General features: G+C 40.9%; 1 protein-coding gene across 9 annotated transcripts; it reads right to left on the bottom strand.

Moving 5' to 3' along the window:
- Positions 1 to 2,199: 2,199 nt before the first annotated feature.
- On the bottom strand, positions 2,200 to 14,798 carry AKTIP (AKT interacting protein). Of its 9 annotated transcripts, none has more exons than XM_015292357.4 (10): positions 14,580 to 14,798; positions 10,400 to 10,501; positions 8,999 to 9,204; positions 7,166 to 7,230; positions 6,983 to 7,083; positions 5,625 to 5,713; positions 5,455 to 5,553; positions 5,133 to 5,240; positions 4,692 to 4,752; positions 2,200 to 3,129 (listed from the first exon to the last, which is right to left on the bottom strand). In XM_015292357.4, exons 1-10 carry the CDS (start codon positions 14,631 to 14,633, stop codon positions 3,019 to 3,021), a joined length of 996 nt encoding a protein of 331 aa, XP_015147843.1. In that variant the 5' UTR covers positions 14,634 to 14,798; the 3' UTR covers positions 2,200 to 3,018. The 9 variants fall into 9 exon arrangements, with proteins under 9 accessions (XP_015147843.1, XP_046755382.1, XP_040562989.1 ...); XM_046899426.1 differs by having other exon boundaries at positions 2,200 to 3,126; XM_040707055.2 differs by lacking the exon at positions 14,580 to 14,798 and adding an exon at positions 13,128 to 13,563.
- Between the last annotated feature and the right edge of the window lie 6,981 nt (positions 14,799 to 21,779).

Here is a 21,779-nt window from a genome sequence, read left to right as displayed (position 1 = left end):
CCCTTCAGTTAAGCAGCTTAGGAAATTTGTACCTGAATAACAATCAAGGTAACTAAAAAGGAATGCTCCAGTTCCCTGCTCTGCTTCTGGCTCGCTGCCTCACTGCTCCATCATGCTCAGTTCAAATTCTAGGCCCATTTTCTGTTCCACACGAGTGCCTGTGTCACTAAATATGTCAAACACTGAATGCGAAGCATGCGGCTTTCAGCCTTCCCAAGAAAAGCAAAAGAGAACTAAGAGCAGCAGAAGAATGAACGTTCGCAATATTTTAGTAGCTACACCACAGGCCAGTACAGTAGCTCACAGAAAACCATTCCTTGAAACAAAACCACCACTTTGCACGTAATAGAGCTCACCTTTCAGATCAGTTACTGCACTCCCATCTTCTAATGGAAGTTCCAAGCAGTCTTCTGACGATTCCAACATGCCTGGTGCTTCCCTGCCCCATCAGACAGAGGCCAGCAGGGCTACTGGAGGAGAAGTCTAACCACGGTGAGCAATGCCAGGATGTCTTTTCCTTCTGCACTGAGTTACAAGGAATTTAGCTATTCCTTTCACAAGTCCAGTGCTGCTTTAAACTCCTCTTCAAGTACATAGAATGCCATTCTAGAGACTTCCCTGGCCGAAAAGCTGCAGACAGCAGTCGTGCTTCACTGGCTGAACTCATGTGTTAGAAAGGGGCACACGCATATTTGTTACAACAGGACATATGCAATGGACCACAGAGTGAAACTGGACAAACATATCATTACTATTATCAGGCATTTTCTCCCTGTAATGCAAGTAACAGCAGCCAGAGAAGTTTTCCCCACCCAGCAAGAAAATCAGCTGCACTGCAATTAAAGAGACAGGTAAGACAGCAACAAAAAAAACATTTTTCAAGCGTTAAAGCAGTTGTCAGTCAGTTCACCCCCCCTCCATCCCAGAAACAGTCCCTGATTTAAACTGTAGCTGCTGTGAGCACTGTCCCGCACAGTGTGCCACACGCAGGGCCTGAGAACACCTGTGTCTCTGCACACTGAAGTGCTGGGAAGGCACTAAATGGACATGAGCTACACCTCTTGCAGATCCCCTCCTAACAGTACAAATTGCAAAACACAGCATTAATTGAGAGATACTAAGATACCTAAAAGCACTGGAGAGATCTAGACCAGAGAACAGGTGAGTTCCTGCTCAGTGAAGATCCTGGGGAGCAGCAACCACAGTCATGTCGAGGTGACCCAGGAGCTGCACAGAGCCCCTGGTGCAGGGGACACCACAGCTGCCACCAGAATAGAGCCAGTGCTGCAGCTGGGGCAGGTGCTCAGCCTCCCAGCCCGCAGGATTTTCAGAACAGCTGAAACACCACTATCAATATCACAATAAAAACCCCACCATGCATTTGAAGCTATTAAGGAAATTTAAGGTGGCTGTACTGATTTACGCGGCCAGAGTCGTCTTCACCAAAACAGGAACTCCACAAGTACAAAAGACAAGTACAGCCAGCTCCAGGAAACCGCTGCATCACCAAGGCAGAACCTTCAAAAGGCTCAAAGCAACATGCATTAGGGCTTCTGTGCTACCTAAGGAATAAATACTGAATTCATACTTCCTTAAGTGCTGTACAGAAACTGCATGTTACCCCCTAGCAGTATGTTAAATTAATCACTTGGGATATGATAGTATATTACTTGTGCAGTCATTGCTTGTTTCCTTAGAAGTTAGGAATCTGTTCTCCAAGATAGAAAGGCTGTTGTAGGACAAGTAGATTTAGCTTCTCTAAGACAAAAGCTATAAACAAACCCAAAAACTTACATCATGACTACGTACAAAGTCACCAGGTCTTCTTTCTGGTCAGCAGGGTTTGCATTAATGCCAAATGTACAGGTATGAGCATGACTTAAAGAAAAAAACAAGCCCAGTGGTAACAGGCTAGCATCACAAGTCTATAGAATCTATAGGATCTATAGAAAAATCCCATTATGCAGCAATAAGACATCATGCTAGACTATGATATCAGGAGGACTCTCGTGGAAAGTGGAAGACTTTGCCCTGAACTCACACCATCTTTAGAAAGGTTTTCCTAGATGTGGAACAAAACTGTGTTCAGCCAGTCTCTTCAGCACACAACAGGACACTTAAAATACTTCTGTTGCCAGGCGCTTCCAGCCCAGTTCCAGGCCTTACTAAGTGTCTAAAACACAAACAGTTGGACAAATGCAAAGTGATGATTCCATTTTATTTTCTTAAGATGTCACCATTAACACACATTAGTCGAGCTATTCTATTTATCCCTACAGTGTAGACACCTAGGGAATCTAAAATCCTCTAAGATTTTATTAGCTCAAGAGACCACCATTAAAAGCTTTGATTTTAGTGTTTATGTAATAAAAGTCTATTAAGCCTGACATTGTTCTTTCACCCTGTCAGACTAATGTGTGCTTTAGTGACAGCATCCATTTACAAATCAATAGTACATCATCCACTGAGTATCATCCTCAGCTTTATCTCTGGAAAGTGCTAAATGGAGTCACTGAACCATCTATTTACAATTTCAAATCCTATCATATTTACAATAGAAACTGAAGTATTTAAAACCATTAAATATAGTGTTTTACTCTGCTATATTAGTTTACATGAACACAGCTTACCTCTGGCATCATATTTCCTGCTAGTATTTCTGCCAGCAATTTAAAATTTAGAAGAAAAAAAAAAAATAGCCATTTCCTGGAGGGAAAAAAATAAAAGCTTAAAAGCAACCCCAAACCTCCAGGCATGTCAGAGCCCTGAGGAACTACCCACTCTACACAGTCTTCAGATTGAAGTACTGCAGTGTTCAGAGATACTTCCAAACTCCAGGCAAGCCTTTAAAACCTAATGCATATGTAAAACACAGTCAGTAATCCATTGAGCAAGTTTACTGGAGCCACTGCTATCATTCAGTTCTTACTAATCCGTAAACTGCTGCTTTGCTGTTTCTCCCTCCATTACATTCCCTCCACCCATATAAAGTGTTCTGTGCACCACAGTCCAGAAGAGCTAGGTAGGCATTGTCTTCTCCTCTTTGCTGAAAGGCTGAACTGAGCCAGGCTTTACCCATGACAGGCCAGAAACATGCATGCTTTTGCAGTGCTGATCTTCTGGTTTCTTCTAGGTGGAAGAAAATTGAAGTCAGAATTATTAGAAATCTTGTGTACTTTCCCACACATTTCCAGACTGGCATTTTACAAGCAAAAAAGAGGTCAGTATCATTTCTCAAAGAGAAACAGTGTCACATCTACTGTTAATTTCTGTGAGTATGCATGGCATGCGTAGATCTACACTGACACTACAGGAGAGTCTTAATGACTTAGTTCATGAACTGTCACCCAATCATACTATAAAGATTAGACAGATGCTCCTTGAGTAGAGCATTCTGATTGGACACCAAGGCACAGCAGCACTGCACAGCTGTTTGCCAAATTTCTTGGTTCTACAGAAAGAAGAGTCAATCCAAATCAAAGCACAAATGTCATTCACTTGCTGTTAACAGCTTCAGCACAGACAGTTGTTTCTCAGTGCACACAAATTATGTGGGTAATAAACAATGATCCAGGGTTGCAGCAGAAAGGAAAGAAGACAGGACAGGGGAACTTCCTTTTACAGGGAAGGCAAAGAACATGCTCAACTGCACTGGCATTTTGGAACAAGTCTCCTAAGGCACAAAAGCCTGAGCATTCTTGCTATCATCAAACAACTTCAGCAACTAAAGCACCACACATGCAGTAATTATTAACTAAAACACTGACAGTGCTTTTTTCTTTTTTTTTTTTTGCCAGTTCAACACAGATAGCAGCCACCAAATCCTGAGACACTGCAAGTTGGTTCACTTGTCATGCTACTGAATGCAGACTCAGAACTGCTGCACATCAATTCCTGTCAAGTGCTAGGAATCATTTAAAACATAAAAATGATAAACTGAATGAGAGGGAAAGAGTGTTTTCAGATAATATTTTAAAAGCCTTAAGCTCTTCAGAATGAAGGCTCCTTTCTTTTGAATCCCTCCACAAAAGACAAAAAAGGCTCTTCCAGTTCTTGTATGCACTGCTAAGCTCAAAAGCCATTAGAAAGTTATCCTCACTACTTCAGTTCTAGAGTAGGTAAAGGGACACTGAGCATTACTGCACTCTGACTGCACAAATATCAAAAGGTATTGCTTTGATGAAAACTGTCTGAACAAACACACTCTTGCTGTATCTGAGTGCTCTGAGGAGAGAAGTAACAGTCCCAAAAAAGTTTTCTAAGTAAAAGAAAGCCTTGAAGTTTTGATTCACTCATTAAAGATCTTTCAACAGAAGAGAAGAACAAAATTGGAGGTTGTGAGGTTATGCAGCAGTACCGACCATGAAAGGACAAGCTAACAAAAGTCAGCAAATCTCTCCTTTCTTTTTCCTTCCCATCTCTAAACAAAAAAAATCTGTCAAGTTTACCAACAATTGTACACAGCCTAACAAAGCATTCTAGCTGGCTGAATGATTGTTTAACACACTGAAGTTAGAAGAGCAACATAACCACTTAGTTAGGACACCAATTCAGTTTCAGCACTTCTCCAGATCCAGAAGAGAAGCAGAATAAAGGCTGCCTGGTGCTCATCACAAAGAGACACAGAACATGTCCTTCCTTTATCAGGCAATAGACCCTTTCTATAGTGAAAATCTGGACTTTGTACATACCTTTTGAGTCAACATCTTCTCTCTAGCTTCATCATGTATAGCTGGATTCCAAGGAGAAAAACTATGGAGAAAATACAGTTCTCTTACTCCACAGTTTTGCAAACACACAGAAGTAATACAGGGAAAAAAAAAAAGAGAGGCACTTTCACTTGGTTTAGTTTGCTTAATTTCAAGTCAACTACAAATCTTGAGTTTTTTTTTTTTAACCAAAAACTTACTACACATTGACACAGATCTTTTCCAACAGAAAACACAGTGTCGGATAATTTCACCTTTACTCAATATTAAGCAGAAAGAAACAGAGAACATTCAAGGTACTCTTACATACATACAAAAGAACAGGTCATCCAACTTGAATCTCTTGGCACGGAAAAGCTTCAAACTATACCAAAACTTGTTCTCCACGCATGAAGACGCTGTCAATTTGCCCATGGTACTTACACGATTGCATAGGGATCCTCTATTTTGGGCTGATCAAATAAGTGACTGCTGCATAGTTTGACACTGTCTACCACTTTGCTTTTGAACAGTTGAATATCTTTTTCATACCTGCAAGAGAGAAATAAGCAACGTCAAGTAACTGCAAGGAGGTACAGGTTTGCCCTGGAAGCACAGACAGACCAGGCAAAGCCTCAATTGTAGTTTCTATCACAATGAGCTCCAGACATGGAGATCATAAGCAATTATACAGATCCCTTGATTCTGTACTTCTATGCAAAAATCTCTTAAGAAATCACGTCTTAAATGCCTGGAAGATACTTACAGTACTGCAGCCTCAGGGTTCAGAGGACTAGTTGTATCAATCTTGTAAAAGACTCTGCGAGCATACATTAGGACTTGCCATATATGATTATGATTTCGCCTAGAAAGAACAAAACAAGGTGAAAAAAGGAAAGAACCTTCCAAACTGCACATCAATATGTTACCACTAACCTCCATTTTGCAAATGCTCTTTTCACATCCAGCTCACCAGACAAGGGATCTACTAGTGGATGGAAGACAGGCAGATCAAAAACCAAGCGCTGCATTAGAAAAAAGAAAAAAATCTCAGTGTTAAAGCACTGGGTGAGGGTGTTTCAGGTCTTTTGTGTTTTATTGGTTAGTGAGACGTTGCTTCCAAATATTAATTAATTGGCACTATATAACAAGAAAGCAACTGTGACACCATAACCCAGCATACCCATGTTACGTGCAGGGTCCTGTCCTCTCTGACATTCTTAGCACTGAATCAGAAGACTAATCCAGCTAATAGCAAAAACACCAGTGCCAACACAGGTAACAATATCAGATAAGATCAGATTAAGCCAGGAAAAAAAAAAAACCATGACAAAAAACCTTCAGCTGAAAGTTCTTTACATTCTTGAGCTATAATCTGTAATTCCTTTTATCCTACACGTTTTCTAAGTAAACTGTGAGATGCCTTCAGCTCTGTACAGTTTGTTTCCTCTGGCATTTGTGCATGCCTCTAAAAATAATAATAATAAAATTACTTTCAACAGGAAGGCTTATGAAGCCCCATGCTAACAAAACAATGATGGATACGTCAGATACATTTAAGACTAATCTTTGAAATAAACTGTTTTATACTAATTCTGTCCCTGCAGAGCTTTACACAAAGCTTGATGCCAAACAGGCAGCTTCCTAACACAGCAGCTCATTCTCAGCTACAGCAGCTATGTGCACCAACCCCCAGTCTTCCTCTTAAATAGATCTGGCCAAGAGGACCGGATGCCCCACTCTGGAGAGAGTCACATTGCCACAAATGGCAGGAAAGGAAAGTAGTAACTTCCCTAAAAGGAAAAAGAAAAAGCAAAGATCACAGGTAATACCACACTACCCTTCTCCATTTCCTGCTACTTCATCAACTTTCTCCTCAAGCTCTCTTAGTTCTTTGTTTCAACTGTATTTAGAAAAGACACAGGCAAGAAATCCTGCAGTACCACACTGAGTATAGCACAAGCATCTGGATTTCACTTGCCATCACAGCTACTCAGAATTTGGATACGTAAATGCTTAAACATCCATGGCAAGGAAAGGTAAAAAACTGCTTGACTGCTTAATGCTCCAATGTATCAAATACTCTGCACCAGCCTCAGTAACAAAAGCAGCAAGATCCCTCCACTGATGTTAGGAGATACGTAGAAGATGGCATCACAAATATGCCCAGCCAACTAAACAAAACTAGTCCAAAGAAGCGAGAAACTAGCTGTACACTAGCTTTAACAGGGAGCCACACTTGAAGCACCAGAGCAGAAGAAAAACCCAAGACACACACAACTACAGTCACTTACCGGGCAGTCTCCATCAGGGTAATTATCAGGAATATAGACGGTAAATTTGAATACACCATCCTGGTACAGCCCGTGTCTTATGAATATCACTCCAAACCACACTGCAAGTGAGACAGTTTTCTTGAGCAGAAGAATTTAAAAACATGTAATTATTAAAGTTTTCAAAGTTAAACTTAAACTTACTTAACGCTGATCGGTAAGATGGCTGCACGTAGACACCCGGCAATTTCTGCTTCACGACCAACGTACTGCAATTAGAATCAGCATTTAGAATAGCTCCACAACCACACCTCACCTACAGCAAGGTGACAACAGTAAAGCCAGAATGTACTGCCAGTTGCCGTACAGAGAAAACTGTCAACAGAAAAGTAGAAATAAGTTCTTTCCCCAAAAGATGCACTTAATGCCTTTCTACTGCTCTGCTGAATTCCCAGTTTCAAAATAAAGATGGAAAGAAGGAATGTATTTAAGGGATTTTGAATGCAGTTTTAGACTTGCAGCTAATTCCAAACTTCTATCATAGCTTCAACTGAAAATTTTGAACAAGTAGCCTCTCAGTTTTAGATAAGACTATGCTGCATGACAAACAAGAATCATGTTGGCACAGAACAAAACAAATTAACAGAGAATAAAAAGGACAGGTGAAAAACAGCATGGTGGAGATCTACATCGAATATTTTCAGCATCTCATTGCCAGGATGGACCAACACATTTTCCCATACTAGCATCTATTTGCTATTTCATTTTTTGTGGTGATGATCCAATCATGATCTTCAGTCACCAAAGAACAGTGAATTACATAAAGAGTTTCTCTTTCTTCCTTTACCTTCTAGGAAAGTCCACTTAATAATCAGCAGTCTTCCTGCAGAGGTAAAATGTCCTACTTTTACTATTTTCAAATTAACAAACACAAGAACTTCCCAGGAAGTTTAACCAGCTATCATTATAAGGTATGCAGATTCTACTGAAAATTATACATCATAAACTAATATTCACTTCATAGGCTTTCCAGTTAGTTGCTGTACAGGCCAATTAAACTGAATTCAGCATGCTTGCATTAATAAACAGTTAAAAAAAAAGCAGTAAGACATTTCTGTGCTAACAACTTCCGTACCATACATGAATTTGTTCAACCAGAAGAATATCAATGCATTGTGGCATGCTGCAGAAGAAAACCATCTTTTTTGAATTAAGAAGTCAGACTCAGCTGCCTGAACAAGAAGATTTAATGTTTTAAGTACTCACTTTCAACACAAGGGTTAAACGAGAACTGAAACTTAGCATTGCATCAGGACTCAAGGGATTTCATTCCAAAAGGCTCTAAATACTTGAGAATCCAGTACATCTATTGCAGAGGAAGTCCTTCCAGCTTCATAGCACAGAACAACTTCAGTAACTTTATAAAACTAAAAAGCTTTGCAGACATATAGATTTGTATGATTCACATTCTGCAAAGCACTACACTGGATCAAAGCAAGTGACCCAACAAAAGCTCTTTAAACTGTAGTAACTCCTCCCTCTTATGTTTCACTTTAAATATCACTGAGAGACAGGAAAGAATTGTCTTCCTAATATCCACTTAATAAGCTGTATCATCAGGAAGCATTCAAGTGTTCCACATTTGAACTTTACGATCTGGTACTCTACATTCATAACCAACTTCCTACTAGAACTCTGCTTCCTTCTGACTTAATAATGGTTCTAAGTAGTAGCTATTTCTGAAAAAAAAGCTATTATGATAACTGGTCCAAAGGCACAGACATAAAATGTATTTAAAGAATGAGAAATAAGAATTCAGAAAATCACACCTAAACACATCCCTTCTTCTCCTCAGCTATCTCTAGAGAGTGAGGTTTCCGCTCAAGAAAAAGAATTTGAAGGAAGAGAGAGGTTTACTGTGTTCTTCAGGGCAGAGACACCAGGCAGAAGTAGATCCCTGCATGTTGCTTTTTTCCCCTGCTGAAGCATAAGTTCAGTAACATAAGAGAAGCTTTATTTTTAAATGTGAAAACTTACAACTCTGCAAGGAGGGAATACTCCAAATAAAAAGGCCCATAAGAAGCATGTGTTCCATTTGTTGACTGGGATGACATGGCAGGAGAGGCAGGCTTGGTAACTGGCACAGCATTCTTCGGAACAGAAGGCAACTGTTTCTTTGCAGAAGCTCTTGGAGGACTGGTTCTCAGTTCCCCACTCAAAGTTTTCTCATCAGCTTCAGGTCTCTGTTAGATTTAAAATAAAACCACGACATAAGATGTTGAAATTAAAAATATTTAACATAAGAACATGTTTTGACATAGGCTTAAATCCAACTGCACTATTTACAAGTGTGGCCAATGAAGTTTATGTTGTGTTGTTTAGTTTTTTTTCTTTTTTTTTTGGTGGGGTGCGGGGAGCATTGAGGTGTGTGCATCTTTATAGCTTTTGTTTTAAACCTAGCCTACAAGCACAGAAGTAACCAATGGTGGATAGGAAATCTGCAGATTAGGACATACACTTAAGGAGGCTTGTATTTTTTTAGAAACTGGAAGCAGGTAATACAGACCATCAGCTTAGAGGTCAGACTATTGCCAGCACACAGTGTATCATGATAAAATCACTTCTCCACTGACAAGCATCCTCCCATTCTAGACTTCAAAAAGTCTCTGAAAAGTAATGTAGTAGTAAAGCTGAGAAGGGAACTTTCTGTAGAAAACATCATATTACTGTCTGTGTTAAGACAAACATCCCCCTGCACACTGATCATACAGCCCATCCCCACTGTGGGAGAGTCACTGTTTGACACTGACACCAAGACTAGTTTAAATAATTTTTCATATAATGACCTTCCCAAGCCCATGTCTTTCACTAACAAAGTACTCTGTACTTCATGTGTCACCCTACACAACACTGCATTACGCACAGACCTCAAAATTATTCCACAAGTTGCCAAGACAAACCTGCAGGTTACAGAGTTGGGACTGGGCAGTGGTGATTTACAGTATGGCACTATGAAGGGCTTTAGACCTGCACTGGTAGCAATACTTTGGTCACAAGCACCATCAACAAAGCTATATATAGCACTGAAAATCTGAGAAGTGACTAACCCTAGAACAATCATGCTTTTAGATACAATAAAATGTAGAAACTAACAATGTTATCCACGCAGAGTTCTGTCAACGCTTCACTGCGTATGCAACATTCAGCTAAGGTTTATGTAAGACGGCTCTTATGACACTTGTTTACTAAGTCTTCCAACTATTTGAACAAGTTTATCTTCCATCCTTGAAAATGCTTCAGATAAGAGAAGTCATTACAGCCAATTCTGTAGCAGACTTCACCCACATGCACACTCCAATTAATGCAGCTGACCCTTTTACGAATATGACCCCAACCCTCATGATGAGGAATTGCAGTAGCTATTCACTAGGTATCTACCTTGCGCCCAGAAGCTGCAGACATGCTCCAGAAAGGGTTCATAACGAGTACTTCAAATAAAAGTCCGCAATTCTTCAATGTCTTCTGTTTCTTCACACCTCTCTGAAAATACACAGAATGAGTATGCATCCTTACAGATAAACAGGACTCAATATATAAAGAGGATTTGGAGAGAATTCCATAACCAGCTTTATATTCCTGTAAGAAATGAGAACTTGTAGTTAAGACTGACAAAAGCTAGAAATGCCAAACCTCTATTATTTATTAGACTCCAGTACAATACTACAGCTGTCTACAAAATATTTTTGCACTTAAATTCTTGCATTCTGTTAAAAAGATGAGAAAGATTCTGCAAACTGTTCTTCATCTTGCCAAGTGGAGAAAAGACCATCTATTGGCTGAGCACAGTCGATGAACATCTCCTGTGAGTACCATACTAAAAGTTACCACTTCATATTCACATCCAGCACAAGACAGTACTACAAGGCTTACTCTCACACTCTTGTTAAATGCTGTCCCTCGCATACACTGCAGACTTGGTATGTTTCTGAAGCACTTCAGTTGAAAAAAATCTGTCATTCCTAGTGAAAGAGATGATCCTCCCATTGAGTTTGCATCACAGACATGTCATTTTGCTTTCAACTGCACTGGAACCCCGCCAGGAAGAGACAAAGCCACAGAACACAAGCGATTTTCTGTAGCTATTTAATGGGTTCATTAGGAGCACTAAGGCTTAGCACCCATTAGATCAGCAATTCAATAACAAGGACTTCAGCAGTATTCAGAGCTCCAGCATTTCATCTACCGTTTAAATAACTCACACTGTTCCTCTTTGGGTAAAGACCTACAGCAGCATTTCTGCTCATTTGTTTATAAAAAGTCTTGTTATTGATAGCACGAGAACTTTCTCATCTATACAACCTCACGTCTGGCACTGCCTCTTTCCTCCACTCCTCCCCTCCCCCCCCGGTCCTCCCAGCCTCCAACATTCCACCCCTCCCCCACTCTTTCTGGTTACATTAAGTTTTGCGACAATTCACTTTGCTCAATTTCTTTAATAGGAAATTGTACAAAACTGACCAAGGCAGTTCAGAGGATGCGGCAAACCGAGAGAAAATAGCACAGGTTCAATTGTGGTCAGAACTACCGTTTTTTCCTACAGTAAACAAGCTGCCACCTGTTCACACATTGCTTTGACTACTTCATAGAGAAAATGATAACATAAGGAACAGAACTTTTCCTAAACAGACAATAAATCTTGTTAAAAGAAAAAAAATATTAAGCCAGAGTATTTACCCAGCAGTGTTAATGGTTTAAAAGAAACCCTGATAGCAAACTGTAGCTGTTTAACTAACAGCCATCCAGGCTACTGAGCAGTCCAGCATTAACAACGATAAACAACAAAACAACACAAATGCAAGCACCCTTCAGAAAAGTGATGAAAACTAATTCATTCTCCAAACCCGAGATCATCTCAGGCCAACATTCCAGTGCACAGTCCCTTCAGATATTTTCTCTCCTCAGCAGCCAGAGTCGCATCAGCCGAGCCAGCGCAAACAGCCCGGCAGGGCAGCGCCGATGCACACTCTGAGACAGCAGAGAAACAGCCCATCTGTTCCTGCCTTTCCCATCTCCTGTCTACAAAACAGAGCCCTGCCAGAGGGATATGCCACAGGCCCTTCCTCTTACGTGAAATCTGGCCAGACTCAAAGAGCAAGATGCTTGCCTAGAAAAACACAAGGCATTTCCTCAGGGAATGTGAGGGTAACCAGAGGGCGCTGGAACGGACGTACAAGGAGCACCCAAGTGCTATGGCTCTGACAAAGGAAAACTTCAGGAAGCTGAGCTGCAGACTTGAAAACGATCAGCTGGACCCTGGGGTGATTACTTGATGAGTTTGGGATGAAACATTTTCTGGTTGTTGGTTTTTTTTTTTTTTTTTTTTTGAAAACATAGGTAATATAAATTGCACTGCTACAGAATAAAAGATAGAAGATACAAGAGCTGAAGAGGGCAGAGAATGAGGTATGTATGTAAAGGACAGCCCAACCTATCATCAGTGAGAAGGGAGCTGATCACTGCTGCTCGATGGAGCTCAGCTGCCGACTCCACCTCTCAGAAGGCAGCTGTGCACCTCAGCGCACTTCCAGCTCTGCTAAAAGCTTGTCATCACAGAGACACCTATTTACAAGCTATTAAGAACCGGTTTCGTCACCAAGCAAAGCATATTTTAGCCCTCATTAAACGACATAAAGCTTCTAGAGATTACTCTGCACTGACATCTATCCGATAACAAGAAATACAAAGCGTTCTCCTTAACATATCTAGCTGCCCCCAGCCTCACCTGTTACAGTGTTATGTACAAGGGAGACCAAATGACCCCAGAAGCGCCAGCAGCAGTAGGTGGGGCTTCTGAACGGTTCAGCCACCCGACCTCACACAGCCACCTGCGTCCACCACGAGGACCCACCGCCGCGTCACTCTGCGCTGCCCTCAGCTGAAAGCAGCCGCTTCCCACACTTACACCCGTGACCCTCACGTTACGAGAGAGGAATAAACACAGCCGGAGTCCCCGTCTGGTCGTCACCACTCACAGCCGCATCCACACAGGGCCTCCGACTCGTCACCAGCAGCCATCAGGTAAACACGGCAGTGCCCGGAATCAACTTATAGAACTGAGAACTTTTCCAGAAACGATTCCTCATGAGGAACGAAACGCGAAACTCACAGCGCACATAAACACAGCCGCCCCTGCCGGTACGCAGCGTGCCGCCTCCCCCGCCGGCTGCAGAAGCGCTCCCACCCCGCGCCGATCAGTCAGGGCTCGCCACAACGCGGGGCGCTGACGACGACACCCGATCCCAGCAGGGCTGCGCAGCGCTCCTCAGCCCGCCCGGCCCCCGGCACCTGCCGCTGCGGTACCGCCCGTCGCCTCTCCTCAGCGCGGCCGTCAACGGGAGGGCACGCGACTCCAGCCGCGGGTGGGCCTGGCCCCGGCTACCGGGCGCTGCTCGCACCGCACCGCCCCGGCCCCAGCCGCCGCCCCGAGCCCCGCGGTGCCTGTGAGGGGGTGGTCGTCGCCGCCGCCTCTCAGGCGTTCTCTCACCGCGTTCCCGCCGACCCGCTGCACGCGCGGCCCAGGCCCCACCAGCCGCCGCCGCTCCTCTCCCCCCGCCGCTGCCCATTTAAAGCCCGCCCCTCGGACTCGCACATCCGGGCCCGGCCTTCCCCACGACCAATCGTTTTTCCGTTAGGGCTCCGCGGGGCGGGGCGGTGAGGACGGAGCTGAGCAATCACAGCCGCCGTTAGTGTCATGATGCATTAGGGCACACCCCTCTCCTTTCGCGGCAGGCGGCTGCACGGCGTTTCGTCCCGGTGCTGGGGATTGGCCCGAGGACACGTCCGTCCCCGGAGGGCGGGCCAATAGGACGGGCTGACGCACCTGTCACTCCCTCAGTGTGAAAGAAAGCGCTGGGGCGAGAAATGAGAAAAGCGGCTCTCGCTCATTGGCTGGCTGAGCGGAGCGGGGAGGCGCGCGATTGGCCGGGCGTGGGCAGGGGCGGGGCCCGCGCTGTCTGACGTACAAACATGACAGAGGAAATTCGGCAGCAGGGCGCACCGTGCTGAGGCCATCCCTCCTCCCCCCTCCTCGGGCCGTGTCGCTATTCCGGCTCAGCCGCCCTGTGTTGAGGCTGCTCAGCAATTTCCGGCTCAGCTGTAGCACTGAGTTATCCCCTACACAATCAAGGAAGGAAATCAAAAGCAAAGGATTTGCTTAGAATGCAACAGCAAGTGTTCAAGTGTACACATCAACCTTGCTAAGCAGCACCGACAGCTGCAGTGTAATAAAACTTACTGTCTTGTTTCTGAAGCCCAGAGTGCACCCAAACAGGTGTCCTTGGTGCACTTGATGCATCAGGACAGCTTATTTTTGTCTCTCCACCAGTTTCCATACCTGGTTACCTGCTCAGGGCTATCTGGGCATACCTGGTGTGTCTGTTTCACCCAGAAAGCTAAGTACAGTATGGAATTTTTATTTAAAATATGCATAAAGAAATACAACCTTCAAATTAGAATAGGAAGAAAAGGCACTGGCCACGATTTTCCACACTACATAAACTTATATACCCTGAAACCACATATTCTCATAATCCAAAAGCTAAAGTTGCCAAGCACCTACCTGTATCTCTGCTGAGGAAGGAAGGCTATGGTGGCCACATCGTTTGATGTACATCCACTGTTATCTTTAGACGTTCAGCGTGCAGAGGCTCCGGGAAGTTCTGATCGAGTCCGGAGCACAATTTCACCTTGCGGTGGAGCAGTTTGGGGAAAGAATCTGAACTGAAAGAGCCACGAGGAAAGTCGTGTATTTAATTAGCTGGAGGGAACACGCGGCACCACTAGGTGGTGTTCTGCGGCTGCTGTAGGCCTGAGTGATCAAAACAGTTGACTGCAGAAGTAGAGGTGGGGGCTCACGCTGCCAGCTGCGGATAAATATATATGCTTCATCCTCCTAACATCCTCAGGAGTTCTACAGGGAGACCAACAAACGAATTTTGAAAGAATATCCTGAATGTAGTTACACAAAGCATCACCTTATTTGACATCCATCAGTATTCACATGACAGTTTCTTCCCCTCTAAAAACGTGAAGGTGAAAAATGGTATTTTCCTCTTTCTCAAAGCCAACAAGTGGAACTACAACCACAGTTAAAAACTTGTAGCCCCAAACATTTCTCTTGTACTTACAAGTGCAATTCCTCTGTGATGGGAATACTACAAGAAGCACTATCAACGCTATAGAAAACTAGAAATACAGTCAGGAAGATAGTTTGGGTTGTCTTTGGTTTTGCTTTGAAAATAGCATGCATCAGAGATTTCTTGGTTATTTGAAAATTTCCCCACACTGATCTGTTTAATTACTGAATGGAAATAAATAAAATATGTTAATTAAATATACAAGAGTATTTTAAAACAGGCATTTCCATTTTAAATACTTCTAGGAAGAAGTCAGTAGGTCAGAGCTTATTTCACAGTGCTCAGTGGCAGTTGTCCACAGGAAGAAATAGATCGTGTCACAGTTCTCTCATCATTTGGAAGGACAAATAAGATCTGGGTAAACTGTCTGCAATCAGTATTTTCTGGTAAGGCTAGAGCTACTGAATGCCTCTGCCCTTCCTTGCTAGGTACATGCCAGAAAGATATTCAGTCTGTTAATGCCTCCTGGAAGCTTGTTACCCAAAATAGTGGTTCCCATATAGGCCATCAGAGCTGGACAAAAACTGCTGTAGTTTGCTGTAGCTGAACAAAACTGGGTTTTGGTTCTCCTGAGCTGCTTTGGCACACTGCTCCATTCAGATTTAAAAAGCATGGCATTTTTCTCAGTTTCACACAGATTTACTTTAGCACAAGAAAAGCCTGATAACAAAGCGTAACAAGGAAAATACCAAGTTAGTACAGTTGAATTAGAAATCTAGCATTTCAAGGAATACTTAGCTTCAAGTGAAAAGGCAACAGAGTTCACCATTACCTGAACACTTCTTTAGCTATTACTGTGCTTCAAACACTGTTCTTTTCTTCTGAAGGGTTGCCCTACATCTTCAAAGTGAAGAGTGAAATGGTGATCTATACACAAATTCTCAGTTCCCTTGATCAATAACTTCATAGCTACATTTTTTCACTGCAGAAACGCAGTACCCCAAGCACTACCGAGGCAAAGTGCTGCAGGGGAGAAGGAATGAAGTCTGAATACCCGACTGAGGACTTTTGCAGTTGGCAGTCTTAGGCAATTAGGCAGTGTGACTGGCCAGACACACAAAGGAACTGCAGAGTGGTATAATAGAAATACTTCCTTTACGTATCAAATTCGTTAAGAAAATGTTTCTGCCAAAAAGAGCAGGAACTGACATTTTCTGGGAGACAAGCATACACTGGAAACTTTTTTTTTTTTTTTAATATAGTAGTGTCAGTTAAAGGCATTTTTCACCTTTTCCCAACATTTTTTTTTTACAACGAAATTGTTAGAATAGATGTAGTTGTGGATGCACCTACCTAAAAATGCCTCTGATAGTATATTTTCCTTGGGAAGAGATAAGATGAAACAGTCCTAACTGCATCATCCAAATATGTTATTTAGTTTTTAGGGTAGAATTGAAGAATCTCTGTGCTGTCAGCAGCAACAGTGTAAAACTTCAACTGCAAACTCAATATTTTAATAGAGGGTCAGAAATATGAAATATATTTCATATATTTCTCCATGGGAAGCCTTTTATCTTCCTAGACTCACTTCATATAAAAACATATATATGTATGTAATATTCAGACTCTGTGGTATTTGAATGGCTGTTGATTTGACTGCTGGGGAGACTGGCTGTTCCTGAATAGCATTAGCTATCAATGACTAATTAAAGACCACGTCACATTGAAGAAAGCATAGCTTGAAAGCTATGTCTGATGGTGGAAATTCATACCTACATTTATCTACGGATGAATTACAATTCCTCATTTTAGATTTTGAAAACTATTTTTTAAAATTATTTTTTAAAAGGTGCCAATTAGTTACCGCAGTAACTGCTATTTCCTTTTGGATAAAGTAACTTTGTTCTTGAAATACCTTTCTTATGTGGCATATTTGCATCACAATCATGTGAAACACACATTCAAGCAAATATGTACGTAAACTCACACTCAAGAATAACTAACAATTACAGAGTAATCAGATTAAAGAATCTTTTTGAAAAATCAGTTTTGCAGAGAATAGTCATTAGAGCACATCTGTATGAGAAAACAGGGCAAATCAGTGAACACAGTCCATGTAAACAACCTTTGATCAGCAGTTTCCACAATATCATTATGAACTCCAGTTTTTGCTGTAATAGTATGATATGATGAGTGAAAACCCAACCGACTCATAGCTGTGATTTTCCAGCTGAAAATTAATTTGTTGACTGAAAAATACTTACATAATTTCAAAGATAAGACATAATAAAGTAGGACTATTTTTTTTCCCTCCACTCACACCTGGAGTGAGATTTTTACACAAAAGTCACTTTCCTCCTTTCATCTTCTTATTACTTTCTGAATAAAGTGACATATTAAGCAGGTATGTAAGCTGTTGGTTATTTTAAAAAGATGCATATTTTAAAAACTTAGCATATGACTGATCAAAGAACTGAATATGAAGAGTAAACTGAGGAGTGAGCATGAATATGCAAAGGAAGCTATCACGCTCAATGAGAAACAGCTATGAACAGCTACCCAAAGATTGTGTCTGCCTATCCCAACTAATACAAGTCCAAACTGAGCTGGTTTACAGCTTTTTGGTCCAGAACAAATCAGTAAAACTTAGCAAGATCCAGTTTTTAGAGAAATAACGCAGAATGCCCTCTACATGCAAGAAAGAATATCTATCACTGACAAGTTCGAGCTCACAGCTCAACTATGAGAATTCAGAAGTTTATTCCATCTTTCTCTTCAGGTAGAAAAACAACATCTCAACCACATGAAGCAGTACTGGGCTGCTTGCTTCAAAGGGAATAAGAAAAGGCAGGATATGAACGTGTCACCTAGTAAACCTCCATGCAGAAAGAGATGTGCTTAATTAAACAGCATGCCACTTAGCAGCACCTCATATCCCATGCTCTCAACCCATGCCATAAAATCCTGTCTCTTTAGGGCTCACCCCACCATTTCATGAGCCAATCTTAGGGTTGTCATGCACTCTGATGTGGAAACTTGGTCACCTCTGTGTTCAACTAATGAAAGGTTTATGAGAAAGGTTGCTTCTCTTCCCTCCAAATAAAAACTACAGCCAACACTACCTTGCTCAGAGCTTGGAACTAGGGATAAAGAAGCTATCACTCCTCTACTATCTTTTTAATGCTTTCTGTATTCAAATTTATGGCTTAAACTAAACAGAAATACCATAAAGAGTATATAAAAAAACAATTACTACATTTAGCACTTTCTAAAGCTGAACTAGGACTTGGTCTAAACATTTATGTGAGAGGAAATAAAAGACTCACACCCAGCCTAGCATCTTCCTGCAGTTTGCACATCCTGATGTTTGGGTAGAAGTACACGTGCTTACAGTCATACTTCCACTGGAAACTGGCATGTAGGAACTTTGTTACGTCTTCAATTTTCTCTCACACGTTTAGCCAACATAAGCAGAGCTGATGAGTGGTGTGGGGAAGTAGAGAAGCATTCTGGTTCTGCTGCAGATGGATCCCCTGCAATGAGAAGCAAGGAGAACACAAGCTCAGATGAGTGGATAACTTAGAAATGCAATTGGATTCTGAATCTTTCTTTCTTCAGGTACTGATGAAGATCCTCAGAAAAAAAATAAACATCAACAACAGATGGAAAACCAAATGTCCACTCGTTAGGAAGCAACTTAGAGCCAAATAAGGCTTTTCTTAGCTTCTGCTATAGAATGACCAAGATATAGAAACTTCAGTCTGCTTGTCCAGTTCTGACTATTTACAACCAGCTTTGACCAGTCACAAATTCATGTTTTTAGGGATGGATATTTCAACCAATTAAAAGTATTGACAATATTGCTAACTTGTTTTTGCTAACTTCAAAAGGATATCAGTTGAGATTCTTCATCTATGAAGAACTTACTTTGGAAAAGAAATTCTCAGTGGAACACCTCTGTGTCTGTTTTATGTACTTTACTTTTAACTTTTTTTTTTCCATGCCAACTGCATCCTTTTTTTTCATAGATTAGTTGAAGCTTTTACTTCTCATTTTGTTCTTTTTATCTCCTCAAGGTACTGTGATTTGCATTTCATTCAGTCCTATCGTCTATCTCTTTGATAGTTACCAAAATCAATCAGTGTTAGGAAGTTACATTTTTCTTCTAGTTTAAAGGAACAAGTAGAGTCTCTTCAGTTTTGAAACATGGCTTGGCTATTTGTGGTTTCCTTTTATTACATATTTCATTCTAAAAAGCAAGAGTGTGAACCGAGATTAGATTTAAACCAAGTATTTCCAAACATCATGAGAATTCCTCTATCAAATAAAACTTTCAGCTTAATTATCCTTAATAATTTCCACTTTGCAAATCTAAGGTCCCTTAATGCCTTTGGAAAATGAAGATCATGAGAAAGAGACTATATGAAGATAATTATGTCTCATTTTGCAGAATTTTAAACACCTCCTTCCAGATAGTAAATCTAATGTTAATTAATAGCAGGGTATAATATTAGATTCATCTCTCTCTTATGAAAATCCTGGATAGAATGTTCCCTGATGCAGTATTCTCTATGTTATTTTATATACTGATTCCAACTTATAGCAAAGCAAACTGCTAAAATATGTCAAGGAGTCAAGCATAAAATAGCCAAACAACAAGCTACCATCATAATTGAATTAATTTTCATTATTTCATTACAAAACGTACAATTCTAAATTAATTTTTCTTTCAGGGCCTCTGAAAGTCCTGTCCACCAAAGTTTTTAACTCAGAAAAGTGCTCCAGGAGTTTAGGTTGGAGAGAAGTTCCCCATTTTCTGTTAGCTTGTGACAATATCTGTCTGTGCGTGTGTGCTTGCACAGGTCTTTGTCTGCAAAGACAGACTACCAATCAAAGCAGAGCAATACCCTATCTAAGCTATAATGGCAGCTGCACACCAAACTGAGTACTGTATTTTGGAATAAACTCATATTATTTGTATATCCTACAATATGTTTAAATAGCCTAATAACTTCTAAAAATATTTGTCTAAAATTAAGCAATCTCTACAGAAATATAGGCAAAATTCTTTTTCGAATCCGTTGCTACTTCCCATCATAAATTAAGTGTACTTTAGTAAGGAACATGCAATTAAAACCGGCTGTAGCACTGCCTTATCATTTTAGTCTGATCTAATTTGCTAGTGGTTTTGTTTTAAAACAGTTCTTTTTCAGTCTTTGGTCCAAATTATAAAGCGACATTGATCTTCTTTATGAGTATAAACTGATATTAAACCATATGCTAGCATTACAGATATTTATTTGAACTCTCTTACCAAACATCAAGGGGTCTTCTCAGTTAGAAACAAAAAGGGATGTTGAAGTGGCATCTGATTCTAATTCTGTGCTGAATATTTGGTTACAAATTATTAGTTAGTAAGATGTTTTAACACGAATGCCTTTATTAATGACTTTTTCTTTATTTTATTAATAGACTTTTCCTCTATTCACACAAATCATTAATATATAGGTATGTGTCACATTTTCATACAGTTCTGCCTGTAAAGCATGGAGGAATTTGTTTGTTCTGTGTATTTTCTGGTGTACACGACCTGGTGCAAGTTTCTCCTACAGTTCAGAATAATTTTTTGGAAACATGCACAAATACTTTTACAGGGTTTGTTTTATTTTCCCTCCCCCCAGCTTATCCCCAAGGAAATGATACAGGAACATAACAATAATATCGAGACTACATACAAAAAGAAGAAAGTGAGCCAACATTAAAACAATAGTAACGCAGCAGCTACACTTCCATCTGAGAAAACCATTTTGCATATAATAGTTAACATCTCTTCCAAACGCTCATCACATTTCATAAAGCCAAATCAGCCAGCACGACAAAATAAGCTCTTTTAGAATTAAGATCTTCTTAATATTAGAGATTAGAAAGGATCAACAGCCACATAAGGACAAGAAAAATGAAACTCCTTCTTTCCTCTCTTAGTGACACTTGTGATTAATCCAAAGAAAGATTTTATTTCAAAGCAGTCTCAGGGGGTTGGTGTACAAGTTTTCTGTGACTGATTTAAATCAGTCTGATTTAAATCTGATTTTTAACCTAATATTTACTAGCAGAAAATATTTTATTCTTTTCCTACTGAATAAAATTGCACAGAATCAATCAGACCTAGAACTAACTAACTAAGCAACAAATAACCAACAATAACCAAGGAATCACGCAAAACAAAATTTTTTACAAGTGGAAATGCAGGTTAAGATATGGCAGCTCTGCATCCTTGCATTACAGACTCACAGAAAGGACCAAGTGGAAAGGGTCCTCTCAGGTCCACTCAGCCTGACCTCCTGCTCAGGGCAGGACTGGCTGGAGCAGGCTGCCTAGGAGTGCATCCTGATGGGTTTTGGATGTCTCTAAGAAACATACTTTCTGGACACCATGTTCCAATGCTTGCTCACCCATGTGAACAGCTAGCTTTTGGGCTTAGAACACAATATGAAAGGAAAGGTACATCATGGAAGTATAACTACCTGTAGGAAATTGATATGCCTTTACCAACCTCCTTTGATGAACATTTCGTTATTCAAGAAAAATAATGAGAGAATGGGAGTTAGAATAAATCTGCACTGCTATATATTATGTAGAAAAAGAGTATTCAAGATCATTCATGAAGTACAAACAGCCTATAC

This window comes from Gallus gallus, chromosome 11, assembly GCF_016699485.2.
Source record: "Gallus gallus isolate bGalGal1 chromosome 11, bGalGal1.mat.broiler.GRCg7b, whole genome shotgun sequence".
Lineage (NCBI taxonomy): Eukaryota > Metazoa > Chordata > Aves > Galliformes > Phasianidae > Gallus > Gallus gallus.
The sequence above is the reverse complement of the archived record's forward strand: the minus strand, read 5'-3'. Positions and strand labels throughout refer to the sequence as shown.

Bases quoted from the DNA above. Each gene is read 5' to 3' on its own strand.
- AKTIP (XM_046899424.1), bottom strand. From the start codon at position 11,005: ATGGGAGGATCATCTCTTTCACTAGGAATGACAGATTTTTTTCAACTG. The intron at 7,084-7,165 runs GTAAGTTTAAGT...TCTCACTTGCAG, and splicing joins ATCTTACCGATCAGCGTTAA to TGTGGTTTGGAGTGATATTC. The intron at 3,130-4,691 runs GTATGTACAAAG...TCTTCCACCTAG, and splicing joins AGAAGATGTTGACTCAAAAG to AAGAAACCAGAAGATCAGCA.